At 39.6% G+C, this 18,875-nt stretch overlaps 1 protein-coding gene across 13 annotated transcripts in view; it reads left to right on the top strand.

The window, feature by feature from the left end:
* Window positions 1-18,875, top strand: part of PPP4R1 (protein phosphatase 4 regulatory subunit 1) — a 283,628-nt gene that overhangs the window by 261,544 nt on the left and 3,209 nt on the right. For all 13 annotated transcript variants that reach the window (XM_068192324.1, XM_068192314.1, XM_068192305.1 and 10 more), the window contains 9 exons: window positions 956-1,086; window positions 2,178-2,698; window positions 10,020-10,195; window positions 13,846-13,941; window positions 15,227-15,412; window positions 16,943-17,104; window positions 17,606-17,706; window positions 18,081-18,201; window positions 18,305-18,439. In XM_068192324.1, coding sequence (XP_068048425.1) covers window positions 956-1,086; window positions 2,178-2,698; window positions 10,020-10,195; window positions 13,846-13,941; window positions 15,227-15,412; window positions 16,943-17,104; window positions 17,606-17,706; window positions 18,081-18,201; window positions 18,305-18,439 — 1,629 coding nt within the window. The remainder of the gene's footprint in view (window positions 1-955; window positions 1,087-2,177; window positions 2,699-10,019; window positions 10,196-13,845; window positions 13,942-15,226; window positions 15,413-16,942; window positions 17,105-17,605; window positions 17,707-18,080; window positions 18,202-18,304; window positions 18,440-18,875) is intronic.

The raw sequence follows: 18,875 nt of genomic DNA, 5'->3' as shown, positions 1-18,875 counted from the left end.
TGACTTAACATTGCTGAAAATCATTAACAAAGCTGGAAAATAAATTACGATATACTTGTACTTCTTCGGGTTCCCTACCACCATGTCGTTTTTTGGGGGAGGGCATGGTGGAGTTTGCAGTTGTTTTGGAGGTAGATTGGTTTTGGGTTTTGTGGGTGTTTTGGATGTTGGTGGTGGGGAGTTTCTTATTAATTAAATCTTTATTGTTTCTTAGCTGATGGGTTTTATTTGTGGTTTTTTTTAGGGGAGTTGGGTAGGGATTTTTGTTTGAGAGGGGGTTAGGTTGGTTTTTTGTTTGTTTGGGGTTTTTTTTATTATTTACCATCTTTAAGATTTACTCTTAAACCTTAAGTTTGTTACTAAGCAGACTACTTCCAAGAGCAAAAGATCATCTGCAGAGAAGCATGAGCTCATGCATCTTGGAAAGCCATGCAAGTTGTAGCCCAGCAGAATTAATCAAATAACAAAAATTGAGATAGAGAATTGTTGAGGAGAATAAATAGTAGGAGAAAGGAGGAGCAAATGCATGACATAGCCAAATAGGAAAGGGAAAGAAATATAATGATTGTCAGTCAGATTTCTGAAAGTGAAATGTCTGTTTACTGTACATGATTTTTTTCCTTTCAAGTTGTTAAAATTCTGAGCTGAGCTCTCAAATTCACCTGCTTCTGTTATCTAAACAGATTCTTACTCCTTTGGTTGTGAGGAATAAGCCTGTCAGTTTGGTTACCTGTGATTTAAATGGTTTCACCCTGCTTTTTCATTTTTTTAACATTTTTTTAAACCTGGGACTCTGTATACATCTGGCTGATTCTTTCCAGGCAAGAGCCTCTGCTCTTGATTTCCTTAGTAGGCTTATGAGTCTTTCAATTTCTAGTAGCAGGCATTATGTTTTATAGGGCAGTAAGGTTTATATATATAATTTTGTTTTTTCACCTTGGACCCTTTCCATTAGGTTCGCCAAGCAGCTTTTCAGTCTCTGGGGCCTTTCATATCAACTTTTGCTAACCCATCCAGCAGTGGCCAGTACTTTAAAGAAGAAGATGGTAAAAACCCAGAAGATTGTGGTTCTGCGCAGGAAAACAGGTAAATTTGCTGAATCTCCAAGTTATTTTGCCTCCTTGTTCTTCTTCTCTATGAACTGTTAGAAAAACTAAGTTTCCTGGATAAATTGAATATTTGGTAAATGGGAAAGATCTGGATCTTCTCATCTTCATAGACCAGAATTAGGATGTATGTTCTGTGATGAGATGACTGACTTGATAGACAAGGGAGAGCAGTGTATACCATGTACCTGGATTTTAGGAAGGCTTTTGACATAGTCTCCTGTAAGATCCTTTTGGAGAAGGTGCTGAAGTTTGGGTCGGATGAGGAGACAGTGAGGTGGGCTGAGGACTGCCTGGCTGGGCCCACGGGCACTGGTCAGCAGCCCGTAGTTGAAGGTCACTGACAGTCTATTGAGAGGGGTCAGCATTGGGTCCAGTCCTGTTTAACATCCTCTGTAGTGATCTGAATGGTGGAGCAGGGTGTAGTCTCAGCAGGTCTGCTGATGACACAAAACTGGGAGGAGTTCACCCACGGGGTCATGCTGCCATCCAGAGGGAGATCTGGAGAGGCACAGTGGAGAGGGTGCAGTGAAGGGCCACAACAGGACAGACTGTGACATCTCTCCTGTCAGGAGACTCTGAGAGACCTGGGACTTCAGCCTGGAGAAGAGAGGGCTCACGGTGAGAGGGGGGGGTCTTAGCAGTGTTCATAAACACCTGAGGGGAGAGTGAAAAGAGGATGAAGCTAGACACTTTTCAGTGATGCCCAGTGACACTTCCAGAGTCAATGGCCACAACCCCAAACACAGGAAGTCCCCTCTGAACATCAAAAAATACTTTTTTTTTTACTGTGAGGATGACTAAGCACTGGCAAAGGTTGTCCATGAAGGCTATGGAGTATCCATCCTCTGAAGTACTTAAAACCTGTCTGGACACAAGTCCTGGGCAACTGGTTCTGGTTGTCCCTTCTTGAGCAAGGAGATTGGCCCAGGTGGCTTCTAGAGGTGCCTTCCAACCCTGACCCTTCTGTGATGCTATGACTTCTGTTTTGTTATGGTGTAAATTAATTTTCAAGAGCATAACAAGTCTATTTTGATTTTTTTGATGTCTATTTTCCTCGGCATTCAACAGTGAGCAAGTCAGAACCACAGAAGATGGCACAACAGATGAAGAGCACAACAGGACAGAGGACCTGTCTTCATATTGTGATGATATTGATGATTTTGCAACAAAACTTGAAAATGTCATCGAAGATCAAAATACAGTGTCAAATAACTCCACGAGGGAAAGTGATTTCCAGACTGAATCATCCTTCCATTGCACTTTGCCTTCAGAATCTTGTGGGGAAATGGCGGATGAGAACGAGCAAAGTTCTCATTGCTGTGCAACAGATGTGCAGGAGGCTGGGCTGAATTCACAGGAAACCTCTCTTTCAGAGCAGGAATTATACAACTCTTTCCATTTCTGGAGGACTCCACTTCCTGAAATAGATATTGACTTTGAGCTTCAGCAGACTTCTGATATAAAACTCGATAGAGAAATTCAGGAACTCACTATGCCAGTGTCTCCAAGCATTCCTATGGCAACAAGGAAGGAATTAGAAGAAATGATAGAAAATTTGGAACCCCATATAGACGATCCAGATGTTAAAGGTATGGTAAAGATACGGAAGCATTTTTAGTGTTTGGAGATATGTATATGTTGCTTCAGCTGTTTGAGCTTTAACCTCTTAGTTGTTTTAAAAGTCAGAAGTACTGTTTTCTCCTGGTCCTCAAAGAGATTGAGGAAAATTGATAGTCAGCCAAAAGGGAATTTGCATTTGTGTAAAGATGTTTAAAAGGAATATAATTCCTTTTATAAACTGAATGTATATGCAGTTAGCAGTATAAAGTTCTGACTGCTTGTTTTGACATTATAATCAAATAGATGGTTCAAAGGCATAAGCTGTTGATAAGCAAGTTTATTTCTAATTAGCATACATCCAAAATAAGGCAGATTAAGAGGGTTTTATTTTTTTAATTATCAGCGTGAATTACGGTTTTCTTTTTACGTATTATCCATTTGATTTTGGATGAAATAGTCTCCATTTTTTTCTGCAAGGGCTTTTTTATTGCAGTCACATGTTTACAGCTTTAATGCAACAAGTTTGTCAGATCAGGCTGATGATTGATCCAAGCTGAGTTCTTGAAGTGAACACACATTCTCCATTTTAAAAGCTCTTGAAGAATGGAGAAGGGGTCATAAGTGTGACAAGGTGGTGGAGCAGCTCTTCAGAGACACCTCCTCAGCTAAAAGGACTTGGCTCTTCTACACATACTTACTGGAAATAGGTTTTTCTTGGTATTCATTTGCTGAATAAGTTCTAAGACACATCAGGCTTGAGTGTCACAGTCAAAAACTCTGGAGGTACCACTAAGGAGGAAGCCATGTTATTTTGGAGCTGAAGAATCTCTAGGGGGGAACCATGCCTCTATACCAGAAAAAGTAGGAGGAAAAGAAGGGGCAATTTGGGGAAAAATATTTTAGAATAAACTGATACTGCTTTCAACTTTGTTTTATTGTTAGTAGGTTGTTATGCTAATAAGTTTTCTTAAATCCATTTTGTACTTTTATTTAATCACTTGTGAAGTCAGCAGATAAAATTTTGCTTTAGGAGTGCTTTGGGCACTAAGGAAGGAGGTAAGAAAAAAATTTCACCCTTGCTAATGACTTCAGTTTTCATATAACCCATCTCTGAAGCCAGCTGCAGAAGCTTGCACTGCTGTTCAGGTTTACTTTGTAAAGCTGTTCTGTCTATAGTTAGAGAACATACCTAAATTAATAAATAAATAAATTACAGTGGTTTATGTAAGCATGTAGTTGTACATCCACAATCGTCCTGTGTTAAGAGTTTGTTTATCATGTGTGTTCATGTGTTGTTTCAGAGCAGGTTTTTGGAATTATTTTTGTTTGTTTGTAGGTCTCTTTACTGGGTGTCAGGAGATTTTCCGTGGAGTTGTTGACCAGCATTTGCACATTTAAGTAGAAGAAAACTGTTACTAGGTTGTCAACACCATGGGTTCCCCCACTCTGACTTGGTCAAGACTGTGTAGTGAAGCCCCATAAAACATTTTTCCTAAATCTTCTACTCTTTTTCCTCTTGCCTGTGCTCTCGTTATTCGGTCTAAATACTTGAGTAGCTGGAATTTAACAGCATGCCTGTTTCGATTTAGTAACATTGCAATTTTAATTTTGCACAAAGTAGCATTAATTCTGCATGCTTGTCTCAAACACTGGGACACATAGAAGTGGTAGATATCCAGTCTTTAGTCTCTGAGTAGCTGATTTAATGCCAGTGTTTTGAATCTTACGCTTCCTAAATTGTGACAAAAGGTAGGCTTGCTCTGGGGTAATCCAGAAGATCAGAGCCCTGTCTCTTTGCTCACTGCAATGTAATCTAAAACTGTTGATGGAAACGGATGGTATAAATATTGAGTCAAAAGCTTATCTTAATTTGTTTTCATGGAAATTTTATGAAACTGCCTGATTTCAGAGATAATTTTGTCTCCAGTATAGATGGTTTACAAATGTATGCCAAACAGCTCTGGTCCCAAATGGTCCATAGGGTCTTACCCTGCTTGCACTTCCCCTCTCTGCAAAGCTGGCCATTATATTTTTGAGTCTTGTACTGTGAGTAGGCTTTGCTTTGACAGCAATGACTGAGCAAGCTAGGAGGGTTTTTTTCCTCTCTTTATTTATTTTTAAATCCCTGTGATCTTTTTCTTGCACTTATTTTCTTCATTGGCTTGCTGTCACCTAAGTCCTGGACTCCTGCTTCCATGCTGTGCTCCTGTCTTTATTGCTGCATTCCCAGCCAAGGGATGGGAGTGGAAGATGCTGTGTTCTCTGTGGTGGGTAAGTGGAGGCCTGCCATACTGGAGAGCTTCCATGGGTACACATCTTCTGGCTTCTTTAGCAAATTGGCCAAGAATCCTGAAGGCATGACAAGATGAAGTGATGAAGTGTGGTTTGGGAATGAGACTGTAGTGTATGATGTTTTGCATGTGTCAGTAAGATAAAGTTGATCAGATGACCTTGTCTCTGGCTGCGCCTTGCCTCTTTATGCTTGACTGTGCAAATTCAGCAGCCTTCTTCTGGTGTGGATTTTTGGTTGTTTCTTTTTTCTTTTTTCTTTTTTCTTTTTTTTTCTTTTTTTTTCTTTTTTTTTTTTTTTACATTTTAGAAATTTATGAGAAGAAGAAAATTAATTCCTGCTGTGTTGAACCATAATGGCATGGGGTTTTTGAAGTTTCTTAAGATCACACTGAATTTTTATTATTTGACTCTGCGGGATATTGAGTGATGGTAATAAGGTGCTGTTCTTCACTAGTCAATCAGAGGAGGTTGATGATTTCTATTTTGCTAGTTTGTTTCAGAGCCCATCCCTGATAGCTGAGGCAGATGTGGAGATTTGGTGCTGAAGTTCAGCCAGCAATTATTCTTTCTGAGTCAGAAAAATATGGTTTTGTAGGGGTTTTCTTAGTGGTTTTTTTGTTGTTGTTGTTCCTTCCTCCCATCACTCTCTGCTTTGCACTGGATGTTCATCCCTAGCAGCTGCTATACCTTTGTACCCCTATCCCTTTCCCTCCAAATGTATTCCACCTCCTATTTCCTTCTTCATTTTCATTTCCCTTCCTTTCTGGGTTTGGCATTCCTCTTCTTCACATGTCTCACTTCATCCTTCTGTGTTGTGTGAGTTGCTTCTCCCCTCACCTGCTTGCATCATTATAGCAGAAGTATTGAGAAAGAATCACTCAATTTTTATCTGAGGGGTACCTGAGTGTACCATGCCAATGGGAAGAGTCAAAGGAAAGGCATCACCAGGCTGTGCAGCCCAGACCATGGCATGTTCAGTGCATATCCCCATCTTCCAGATGTCTTGGATGCCAAACACTAAGGGGTTACTGTTTACATACACACTGGTCATGGTTATGTGGTTTTGGTTTGGTGTTTTGTGTTGGGTTTTTTGGGGGGGAGGGGTGTGTGGTATTGGTTTGTTTGGGGTTTTCTGCAGTGCACCTCAATAGAGCAGTTTCTGTTTTGAGCCTTCGATCTTGGCTTCAAGGAATAGAGACTGATGAGATCTTCAGGAAAAACAGTTTTTTAACAGTAATCAGTAACCATCATAGAATATTTTTCCCTTAATCTCATTCTCAAAAAAGGGTGAACTTCTTCACCTTTAAAGGGTGAATCTCACTCTTTACCTTGGGGCTTTCCTTCCAGAGCTAGCTTATTGCCAAAGTGATAAATCTGAGTAATAGGTGGTTGAGAAGTCAGCAACCAAGATAAAGAGAGCCTGTCTTTTCACAGGCAAAATGCTGGCCAGCAGAGCTACATGGGCTGTGCGAAGTTAGGCACTGGTGTTGTAATCTCCCTTGAAAGGACCTTTCCAGTCCACTGGCCAGACATCTGGAAGGTCTCAGACTGGGAGAACTTGTACGTTCCTGTGAAGTATGCCAGCTTTTTAAAAATTATCACAGGGTCTTTTTTTGGGTCCATTTTTCCAGTTCCCTGAGACTGCTGCTGTCTTCACTTCCCTCAGAGATTACTTTTCTTTCCTCAGATGTTTTTATTTCTTTATTTTTCTTTCCACAGACACTTTCTTCAACTGGCTTTATCTTACGATCTGCATAGAAAGGGCTAAATCATGTAATGTCAGCTTTCCTTAATATTATTTGGGGGAATAGAGGAAGCTTGGCTTGCAGGCTACTGAGGCTAACTGTGGCCTAAGCCAGTTGGTTACAAGCTGTTTTGCCAAAAGGAGACCTAATATAGACAAACCAGCCAAATGTGGGGTCAGTTGATCTCATTCCCTTATAAGAACTATGTTTATAAGTTAGGTTACTGGCACTGCCTGCAATAAAAGTCTAAAATATGTTGTTAATGGAACAGGTGAGGAGTAAGTGGAGAAGAAACTGTGTTCTTATGTTTCAGTTACTTCATCTCTGTACCCATTATTGCAGCCCATAGCTTTTGGCTTTTGAGTAAGAAGTGAAGGTATGGAAGGCAGGTCCTTCAGAAAAAAGAAAGAAAGGAAAAAGAAAAAAAAAAGAAACATCAAAAGAAACATCAGGAGAAACAGAAATCAATAAGGTTTATTGAAAGGACAGAAACTCCTGAAAACCAGGATATTCAGTAAGACCAGATGAAATGTGATTTAGAATTTACAGATTGTGCCAGTTATTTTAGGATGCAGGTACATTAGCCAAGACTAAATACTTTTTTGTTTAAAAATACATCTCACCTGAAGCAAAAGTTGAAGAAAGAGTTAATTAATGGTCTGAGATCCAGTGAACATTGACTTTATCTGAGCAATGCAGTTACCTGAGTTCTGTGCTATGTGCAAAACTGACCTTTACACTCCAGTTTTTACTGATGCTAGTTGTGAAAGCTGGTTAGCCAGAGATTCCCTTCTTGAAGCATTTCTCTGTCATTCACGAAAGGGGAGCCTTATCCTTGAATTTGAAATGATTTTCTGGAAACCAATGCCTGTCTCATGTCAGTAGGAAATCTCTTCATGAGAGATGAGGAGCAGCAGCGATGCTTGGCTCTTCTTTTAGCTAGGACTTTTAAGATTTTTATAGATTTCAGGACATTCCCCTTTCAGTGAATGGTAGCACTGAAGTCACAAATAAGCACTGAAAGAAGAAAGAAGGCACTTGCTAGTCAGTGAAATCCTTGGAAGTTTGGCTTCTCCCGTCCTTCATCCCCACATCTTGAGATTGTAGAATTGACAAGAAGCTGAGGAAATGCACATTTTTTGTCATATTTCTTCTAGGACAGGCAGAGGAAATCGGGATAGGTGGTGTCTCCATCCTGTTAAAGCCCCTAAGCAAGGGTGGTCCAGGTGTGCAGGCTGACAGTGGGGCATGGGTGGGGAATATGTCTTGGAAAATTCCCAATTACTGCTGTAGATACTTTTGTTACTAGAAGTAATCTTTGGAGCTCTGCATGGATTTTTCAGAATATACATAAACAGCATTGAAGCAGTGTGTGTTTACCTAGTCAGGGTAAGCTTTCTTCACTTCCAAGTGAAGGTGAGCAGAATGTGCATTTTTCATTAAGTTGTCCTTCATGAAGGAGGTGTTCAAGAAAAATGTTTCCTTAATGTACGCAGAATATAATTATTTTTCATTTTCTTCATTGATTTCTCTAAATGAAAATAGTTTGGAAATAAGCCAGGCATTTCTTGCCCTAGCATAGCCACCTATTTTGCCTGGTTTTGGGGGTGATTCATTTAACATTTAAGTTTTCCGGAAATTTATTAACCTTGATCTTTTTTATTCTCATGGGTCTTAAAGTACGTAAGTTTATTGTCAGTGAAGTAATATTTGAAGAGTAAGGTTGTAGCAATCTCTTATTAATCTTAGAAACTGTGAAATTCCTTATTTATATATATTTATGTTTAATTATAATATCTATTATATATATTTAAACTATATATTTCATATGTTTTATAGTGAAAGTATTAGTATAATGTTGATTATACTTTAATTTTTTAGCAGTTTATTTTTCCTGTTTCTTGTTGAGGAATACAGTAATACAGCAAGAATATATTTTGGTTATTTTATCAGAAATTGGACAGAGTTAGAGAGTTACCATTTCATATTGTAAAGAATTATCTTTATTCCTGCTCATCAAACTCTACCAACAAACCAGTGAACCCACAGTGTGTTTTCCAGTTTTTGCTAGATTTTGCTAAGGTTTCTAATCTAAGATTTTACTGAGTTAACAATTTTTGTTTCTTGTAACAGTTGTATATCATATCTGTTTCTTCTATCTACAAATGAGTCCAACTTTCTTTGTTAGTACTTGCTAACAACCATATTCAAAATGCTAGAGGGAGAAATTCAGAATTCTGTAGTTTAGTATGGCAATATGGAATTAAAAACGAGCATATGGGTTGTCATGTAATTTCACAGTGAACATTTAAGAAACCTTGGAAAAGACAAAATCTATGAGGAACAGATCATCCGGATGGCTGGATAAATTTAATAAGTGAGGAGATTATTCCTCCTTGCCTTCTTGGAAAGAAGTGGAGGAGGAGAGTGGCAGGGTAGATTAATCTGCACTGAATTCTGTGTCACTTGTGCAACTGAGATTGCCTCTGATACCTGATCTCAGGTCAGGCTATATCCAAGGAGCATTGCTCAACAGAGCTTTTTCTAATTGACAGTAAACAAAGGGATGGAAAGCAGAGCAGCCTCAGAACTGCTGGATCTTTTCCAAAGGAGTGGGTAGCAGAATATGAAGTGCTAATGCCTCCTTTAGATGAATAAGAGAACATCAGACAGTGCAACTTTCTTATTTGCTTGGAGGATCCAGGAAGGCTGAAGTATCGTGTCTGGCATCTTTCTATATAGATCTTGTTTTAGAGTTGCTATTAAAATGTAAGAATTTAATGAACATATATAGAGGGAGAAACAACCTCTCAGAACTTGAATCCTTTGTGTGTTACGAAACCTGTTCTTAATCTTTATTTGAACTACGGGGTCCCTCTTTCTCTTAGTCCCACCTCCCACAAATGACCCAGTCTGTAAGTTACTACTCATGGCTGTTCTGCCCAAAAAAACTATTGCAACATTAATATTCACTAAAATTGTTAAAGAACCGATCCTGCCATAACAGCAGTCTCCTTATTCTGCCTTATTCCTCTTGGGTTATGGGGTTTGATTGTTTATTTTAGCTTTAGGGACAAATTTCACTGGACTGTGGTTTGGTTGAGTACCCTAGAAAAAGAATGGAGTGTTAATCTAGCACTTAATTGGTCCCTAGTTTGGGATTTACCAATATGATCTTAAGTTGATGTACCTCTCCTGTAGTTCCTCTGCCATCTTTCAGTTAATTAGTCTCTGTCTAAAAGTTGATCTGTGGACTTGCTTAAAGTTATATTGCAGATTAGTCTCTCATGTATTTCTCTTTTGTGTACTGCAGCACAAGTGGAGGTGTTGTCTGCTGCACTCAGAGCATCCAGTTTGCATCCTCAAGAAGAGACAATGGCCAGTGTTGGCAAGGGAACAGATTCACAGACTGAACTAACCATCAATGACCAACAAAGTTTTAAACCTATACTGGGTGATATTGTGCCTTTAATTGGTGACACTGTTGAGGTAAGAAGAGAGTTTTGTACTTTATTTTTTCCCAGTAGGATTTCCAGGGTTCTAGTAACAGAGCTGTAATTTGCATTCATGTGATGATTGCAGCCAAATGCTTTCTACTTTTGGCTGCTGTGGCATTCCCTTTTGTTGGATGGTATTGAAGTGCTAGCTACTAAAATAAGATGGGTTGTGTTGGGTGCCTTTGTTTTTGCCAGTTCTGTACTTGTCCGTGTAAATTCTTTAAACTGTGTCTGTTTAAATTTCTGTTGTGACTGTTGAATTTGAAGATGTTTTAATGCTACCACATTTTATTAATGTGAAAGTGCCTTGCTTAAAACAGATGCTCTGCCGATAATGAGTGAATCTTCTTCTCCAGTGCCCTCCCTGAAGCTGGAGAACGAGATACTTTGTTCCCTTTGCTCCCTGTTGAATTGATTTATTATGGTTTGCTGGTCTGCATCCTTCTTTAATTAGAGCAGTGTTTCTTGATGACATTTAATTCACTTTTTCTCTAAGCTGTTGGACTACCATCTAGACCAAAAACATACAAGGAGCTCAGGAATGTGATATTTACTTGGATACTGCTGATTATACTCAATTGTAATTTAACTCTACAAATGTGGTTTGTTTCAAAAACACCAGCCTGTCTCCAATTCCTTTATGTCAGTCTCAGAATGCTTGTTTTGTTATAGGATCTCTTATTTCTAACGCTAATCTAAAATGACAGTGTATATTTATCATCCATTCTTAAGAATTTTGAGGAGTGGTGAGGGTGGTGTTTGTGCAGAGGGACCTGTCCTGTGTTTTATGTTTTTGTGTACAGAATATAGTGCTGACAGAAAATTTTAAGAACCAGTCACATTGCTGGTATATGTTGATTTTTTATCAGTTTTATGCTTTAAAAGGATGATCTTAATATGTCAGTTTCTTGTTTGTTACTGGCACCGAATCAAGTCCTCATTTTACAAGTGAGCAAATATTATATATGTGACCTAGAATTCTGGGAATCAAAGTGTGATCTGTTGAGCAAGTAGACTGTTGCCCCTTACAGTGAAGAGACCTCTGATTTTCACAGATGGTTATTGGGGTTTTTTAGTTTAGTTGGGGTTTTGTTGTGGTGGTGATTTTTTTCTTCTTGTCTTTTCTTGAGTTTTTTAAGTCCCACCATAGCAGTGTATCAGTAGGACACTTGATACTTGAGAGAAATCAAGCTCTCCAGCATTTTATACTTGAATGCAGCCTGCACAGTTCTGCACATATACCACTAAGCAAAACCACAGTCTGCTTGTCCTTCAGCCACTGTATTGGCTTATGAAGGAGTTACTGCTGCGTGTTAGAAATTCTCTGTTCAAATGAAAATAAATGATGTACTAGAGTGGACCAGTAAGATTATTGGCATGTGATGAAGCTTGTTTGTTGAGGGCAGCTGTTTATTTTTTCTCAAGAGGCACTGTTTTTATTTTCTTTAGGTTATATGTTCTTTATAAGGTTTGAAAAGGGGATGGGTGTTGGAGTCTGTTTTTATTTGGAGGTAGAGGGAGAAAGGAAACTGGGCTAAAACCTTCTCACTCCAGTCTGGCACAGTATCTTTCTCTAAGAACAGGAAGGAGGCCAGGAGGAGATGGGCCCCTGACACTGGCCTCTTCTTTGTTTGGGCCAGCTGCTCTGTCAGGAAGCACCAGCACCGCTTGTCCTGGTGTGCAACCCTTGACACAGAGCAGAGATCTTTGGAGCACAACCCCAGAGCTCTTGTTACACAGAAGCTTAGCCTTAGAGATCTGTAAGGCCATGGCAAAGATTTTGCATTTGGTACACAAGAAGCTTTCAGGCTAAACCCCGCTGAATTTTCGTGTCCTGGCTCTCTGCAATGCTCAGTTTGGTGTGTGCATGGAAGAAGTACAGATGGAGCTTAATTTTCAGGGGTGGAGATACCGAAATACTGATTGATGGCTGTCATTCTTTTCTACTGAAGCTCTTCCTCTCTGGAATGTGTATTTGACTTTAAAAGTGGCTGAATAAAAACGTTCCCATCTGTTGACATCCTCCATTATATTCAGTTGTTTGATTTGGTTCAGTCCATAAAGTATGATTTTTTAAGCTTAAGCTTTTGGAACTGAGGGAGCAGGGAATGTGAGATGGAGTCCTTTGATTTTCATTGTAACAGATTGGATGACTAACCTCTGGTCCCATGCAGACTGGCAACTCATGGAAGGCACTAGGGTTTGGGTGGGCTGGCTGCCTCATAATTCCTTGGTTTGCATGATATCAAAGCCAGTGACTGGCAATGCTGAAAATAATCTCTTTTTCAGAGGGAAAAAAACCCCAAACAAACAAAAGGCTAAAAAAGAGTGAAGGAGGAATTGACTGTCAAACTAAAAATCCTGCACAGATAGTTTTCAGAGCCTCCGAAGGTTTTATAGTTGGAGCTGTGTGCTGCTGGACACATTTAGTTATGGAGTTGCTTGAAAATTATTCTTTCCTTGGGTCTTTAACACCTTGCTGCTGCTTCCTAAGCCTGACAGGTGACATGGACTGCTGTGCCAGAGATATGCAATTGCCTCACAGCTCTGCCTGTTCTTTATCACCTGTAATTATACCTCAGCAGCTAAAATTACAGCCCAGTGCTTAGATGAAAGCAGCTCGTGGAGAAGGAAAAAGCAACTGTCTGAAGTCAAACCAAGGAAGACAGATTGTATCCTGGAGGCTTTTTTTTGGAAGAAGTTTGTAGTTTGCTGGAAAATTCTCGTTGTCAAAACTATCTGAACAGCTGGTGGAAGTAGGCATGTTCTTGTTGCTTGTGTTGACCCTAGGAGCTCAGATAGATAGATACCTTGGCTCAAATCTAGCAAAAATGCCTTTGTCCTGTTCCAGCACACAGCAGCCTGATCTACTTTTCAGATATTAATTGCATACTGCTTGAAATTCACAGTGTGTTACAGGAAGCCCATTGTATGTGGGAGCTGCACTGGCACTGAAAGCGTCGGTGCTGCATCCCCCCAGCAGCGCAGGTCATTGCAGCCCATCACACCTCGGCCACTCCTCAAGGCCCAGATGTGTAGCCAGGGTGCTAAAATGACTGCTGAAAATTATTTTAATAGGACTGCTGAGAGAAGTTATGACTTGTCAGCAGCTGTGGCCAAGTAGGACTCAGTTTTATAAGGTGAAGCTTATCCAGAAAAGATTATAGAATAATCACCTCCAGGAAGGGTGCAACAGCATAAGTCTCATCGGGCTCTACTCTTCAGTGTGAGGGTGGCTTTGTTTTGACCATTTTCTAGCACAAATCCAAAGCAGCAAATCCATCAAAATCAGCTGCAGGTGTTTTCTTACTTTCCATTCAGGGGAGAAGCAATGGGACCCATATGTTAGTTATATTTTCCTTAATGCAGTCTCAAAAGTACTCCTCTCCTGTGATTTTCCTTCCATAAGAACCAAAATGGAGCAGAGTAAGAGGAGCTTCTGTTTGAAATTGAAAGCAGATTTATCTTGCAGACCTTTTGATTCTGGGATGCAGCAAAATTGTATTTGTTATTAAAACATATATTCCTTTAATCTAAGAAATAGACTCTGAGGCAAGGACAGCACTTCTTGATGTTGGTATTTCTTTTGTGTTTAATCTTAGAGTGTGTTTTATGTGACCTTTTGTTTTCTTTTTTCCACAGAGTATGGATTCTACACTTCACTATATTCACAATGATTCAGATTTGAGTACCAACAGTAGTTTCAGCCCTGAAGAAGAAAGAAAATCCAAAGTACAGGTAAATGACAGTGACTTCTGGTTTTCTTATATGTAGCAGATAAGTGAATTTTTTTAACATATATAGGTATTTCCTTTATTCCCTTTTTCATTCGGTCATTTCTGACATGATCTAGTTTTATTAAATATCTCTTAATTAAGTAGTTTTAAAATAGTCCTTGTTTCCAGAGTCAGTGGCTTCATTTAGCAGTTGCTTCTGTTACATTTATGCATGAGAGATGACAGTATAATTTTGACATGAGATAACAGTTGTCATAGATCTTCAGACTTTCTTTCATTTGGTTTAGTTTTCGATGGGAACCATGCTGTAATGGGACTTAGGTTATTGAGGAAACAGGATGGGTTTTTTTATCACATGTTTTGAGAGGAACCACCCCTACCCCTTGATAGCTTTTTCCAGAACAGTTTTGAAAGTGTTTCATTAAGCTGGAACTGCCTCTGGTATTTTTTCCAAAAGGAATCAAATGTTTGTTGTTCCATAGTCTGGTATTACATTGCCACTGTGCATCAGTGTGACTCCTTGAGTGGGAACCTCAGTCCCTCACTTGTTCTTGTCAGTGGAGCTATTCAGCAGCTGTGTTATGCAAAAGCTCTTGTGTACCCCTTAATAGAGTCAGTCCCTGACACAGCTGAAGCAAAGGCATGGTGAAGAGGTTTTCACAGAGTTTTGGTTCAGATGCTTTGATTCCCCAGTGGACAGAAGGATAGTTCTTCACCAGAGATCTCTTTGTTTCTGGAGAAGCCTCTTTCTCCCTGTTTTCTGTTCAGGGAGTTTGGAAGCAGTATTGAACACACTGTACTCTGCTCCCTCCCCTTCCCTGCCTCCCCAAGGCATTTTAATTTAGTTTTCTTCTCTCCACCTTCTCAAGATTTGGAGAGAATTAGGAAAGGTTTTTTTGAGCAAGTCACATAATTTGCTGTTTTACCTGTCTTTATGGATGACATAAAATGGCCAATTTGCACGACATGTGAGCCGGAATGTTTGCAAAGTGTAGAATGCAGTCTTTCCATTTCCTAGACTCCCTAAGGAAACTTGTCCACTTGCTCCTCTCTTGAGTTGGACTGTATATTTTCAAATAGCCCCTGTCATGTTACTGTTTCTTTGGAACCTTTTGGTGGAACCTAGCAGATACAAAACTGTTGTGCTCTTATTAAGGAACTGTAATTAAATAATATTCTGTAGTTGTGGGGAAAAAAGTGGGAAAAAAGAGTGCCCAGGAATTATAGTGAGCCTTATGAGGAGTAAGTGAAAATAGTGTGGATGCTCTGCCTTTCTCTTGCTGCAGGATGTTGTACCTCAAGCCTTGCTGGATCAGTATTTATCCATGACTGATCCATCCCGCGCACAAACAGTGGACACCGAGATTGCCAAGCACTGCGCCTACAGCCTGCCCGGCGTGGCACTGACCCTGGGCAGGCAGAACTGGCACTGTTTGAAAGACACCTACGAGACTCTGGCATCTGACATGCAGGTGGGCTCAAGCAGTGAACAGACTGAAATTCTGTGATGTGAGAAAGACTCGTTGGAACCTCTGTAGTGGTTGCTCTTGTTTAGTGGATGTTGGGCTGCTGTGCTTTTTACACAGAGATTTCCATCGCTGGTTATCCTGTAAGGAATGATGGTGGTGCAGTGGTTGTTTCAGAGGAAGCAGGGGGTGTGTGGTGCCCAGGCAGTAAAGAAATGGGCAGGTTAGAGTGGGATTTGGAGGAAAATTAGGACAGGTTTCTGATTTCCTGTGCGTGCGTGAGAACTTATGGCAGAGTCTGGGAGCCTCCTAGGTTTGAGAATTTGGGCTGTGCTGCTGTGTGAGCAGACATGCCCCTGCAGGCGTGTCTGGAGCTCAGTGAGTCAGCCTCACACCAGGCCTTGGTGCCACATCCAATTAGTCATCCAGGAATAACATCGCTATCGCCATGCAGCAGCACTGCTGCTTTAAAAACAAATGCTGGAAATAGCAGCATTTTCCTTGTTGTCAGGTGGTAAGGAGGTGGCTTTCTGCATTTTGTGGTTTACAGTTGTTTCCCAGACCCTTTGTTTCCTTTTTTGGACATGCTCTTTTTATTTTTTAAAATATTCTCAGACTGTTTCACCTCTCTTGAACTTGCTGCTTGCTCTGTCAGAGCAGCAGTTCTCAGTGATACATAGTGACTAATTTTATACATGGCTATTGCTCATGTTTTCCAGGCTCCTTTACAGCCATTAAAAACAACCAGCTAATAAATTCAAAACATCAGTAAAAACAAATTGCCCTATGTTCAGAAGTGTCCAGAATTTATTGCCAGTCCAATCTGAATTAAGACTGGATCATCAAACCAGGGCAAAAGAACAGTGCCCATGCTAATTGGAAAGTGCTGGCTAAAGAATAGATGCTGTTTTATTTTTAAAAGACTTTCTTGAAATAATTACTCAAATTAAACAATATGCCCTCAATTTAGGGTGCCTGAAAGCTCCTCTGGTTTTTGGGTTTCTGGGCACTAAGTGTGGAAGAAACTTTACCTATTATGGAAGCTAAAATATCCCAGCTGAAATGTTATGGTGTATATATCTTACTCATTTAATTTTAAAAACAGATTAAGAGAATACTAGCATGAAACTAATTTATGATTAAGAATTTAAAGCAAAAAGTAATGTGTGCAAGAGCACTGATGTCAGGAATACTATTTTGCTTCCTGGAACTTGGAAAACTAAAATATTTTGATGGCTTATATTTGAATAATTCCTTGATATTCAGGTAGAAGAAATGATACCTTGCCAAGGTGATATCTTATAATTTGTCTTTTGTCTTCTCTTCCATTTTCCTGGTTTTTTTGGTTTGGGTTTTTTTTTGGGGTGTGGGTTTTTTTGTTTTTTTTTTTTTTTTTTTTATATTTTCAGCTGTTACATGAGACACTGTAAAGATATTTGTAAGTAGTGGAATTTGCTGGGAGTCCAGCTTGGATATTGATCCTCAGGTTTGACTGGAGCACTTTGGATCAAAAACATTGATTTATTTATGTTGTAGTGGAAGGTTCGGCGGACACTGGCATTTTCTATACATGAACTTGCTGTCATCCTTGGAGATCAGCTTACAGCTGGAGATTTAGTTCCTGTCTTCAATGGCTTTTTGAAGGACCTAGATGAAGTGAGGATAGGTGTGCTTAAGCACTTGCATGACTTCCTGAAGGTATGTCTGTGTTCCTACCCATGTAACTCTGTGGGAATCTCTGCAGATATCTGTTGAATACTGGAATATATGTTGCAAGAGATCTGTGTTTCTGCTGCTTTATTTTGTCTGAAGAGTTTTGTTCATGTTTATTCAGTATATGATTTTTTTGGGGGGGGCTTTAATCTGCCTACACAACTTACTTGTCAAATTTCTGTAGAGGTTTCTCTGTAACTGCCTCATTTCTGGAGCTGAGAGACACAAATCCTAAAACTGTCTTTACTGTTTACACCTTCTTTCTTAGAGTAAAAGGAGAGACTCATCACATTTTCCTTTCAGTAGTGTGTCCCATGTGATTTTACAGTCTTAAGCATTACACGGTTTAGCTCAGGAAAGCAACACTTGCTAAAGATTAAAGTTTTTTTAAATGAAAAGAGTTTCATTAGTTGTATTTAAAGCTCTTGTTCTATCTGCTGTTTGTAGCCTGTAGCTCTTTATGTAAGTTTGTATTTACTGTTTCAGCTTCTTCATGTTGACAAAAGACGAGAGTATCTTTATCAGCTTCAGGAATTCCTGGTGACTGATAACAGCAGGAACTGGCGTTTCCGTGCTGAGCTGGCTGAGTATGTGGTTTTCAGAATGATTATTTTTATTGTTGTGGATATTTAAAAATGTGAAACTCATATAAGAGATGTTTTCCAGTGATATTCATAATTAAATTTTCGATGGTAGATGGTCCTTCTCCCCTCCACATGTCCCCTTTGCTTAAAAATTCCCAGTAGTTGTATTGTCATTATTGAATAAGTGGCAGTTTGGTATTTGCAAGTGACCCACAGTCCAGATGATGGCAACTGAAAAATAGATTTTGCTTCCCAGTAACTTCATTATGGCCACATTGCATATTTCATAAGTGTTGTCATATAAATGATGATACTCAGTTAAGCTGCCTTTTTTCTTACTGTGATATGCTCTCCTTGGTTTTTCTTGCATCTTGTAGGCAGCTGATTTTGCTTCTAGACCTGTACAGTGCCAGGGACATCTATGACTACCTGCGGCCTATTGCTTTTAGCCTCTGTGCAGACAAAGTGTCCTCTGTCCGCTGGATTTCCTACAAGCTGGTAATGCAATCTAAATCAATTTAGGATGTCAGACTTCTGAGTGTTGGTGGTCAGGAGGTAATTTTTAGATTTACTTTTTTTTTTTCCTTCTCATTTCTTCAAGGTTAGTGAAATGGTAAAAAAGCTGTACATGGCTTCAACACCAACCTTCGTGGTAGACCTCATGAATGAACTTGTTGAAAAGTTCTGTAGATGCCACAAATGGTCTGGTCGGCAGACTTTTGTCTTTATTTGCCAGGTGAAATGTATTTTCATTTATACTCTGGGGGTTTGGGGGAAGTTTTTTTTTTGTTGTTTGTTTTTCTTTTTGTTTGAGGGGTGGTGGTGATCAGAATTAAGGGGATTGGAACTCTCCAGCTGTCCATTGACACTCTGTTGGTGAATATTTGAGACCATTGTTTCCAAGGGAATAGTTTCATGGCTGTTTTTTTCTCTGTTTCTCCATAGATGAGCTTGACTACATCTTTAGTTCAGCATATTAGCACCAGGTCATCAAATCTGATATTGAATATAGAGCACAAAATGTAGCAAAATAATCTCTGCTGCTTTGTTGCTCAGCGTGAAGTGAGATTCGTATAATAAATCTTTAGAAGTCAATGAGTAGGTGCTGCCTATACCTCTTCAACCAGCTTGTGCAGCTTGGTCAAAACCAATGCATTCTCAGCAGAGCAAAC

This window comes from Anomalospiza imberbis, chromosome 1 (assembly GCF_031753505.1).
Source record: "Anomalospiza imberbis isolate Cuckoo-Finch-1a 21T00152 chromosome 1, ASM3175350v1, whole genome shotgun sequence".
NCBI lineage: Eukaryota > Metazoa > Chordata > Aves > Passeriformes > Viduidae > Anomalospiza > Anomalospiza imberbis.
The sequence above is the reverse complement of the archived record's forward strand: the minus strand, read 5'-3'. Positions and strand labels throughout refer to the sequence as shown.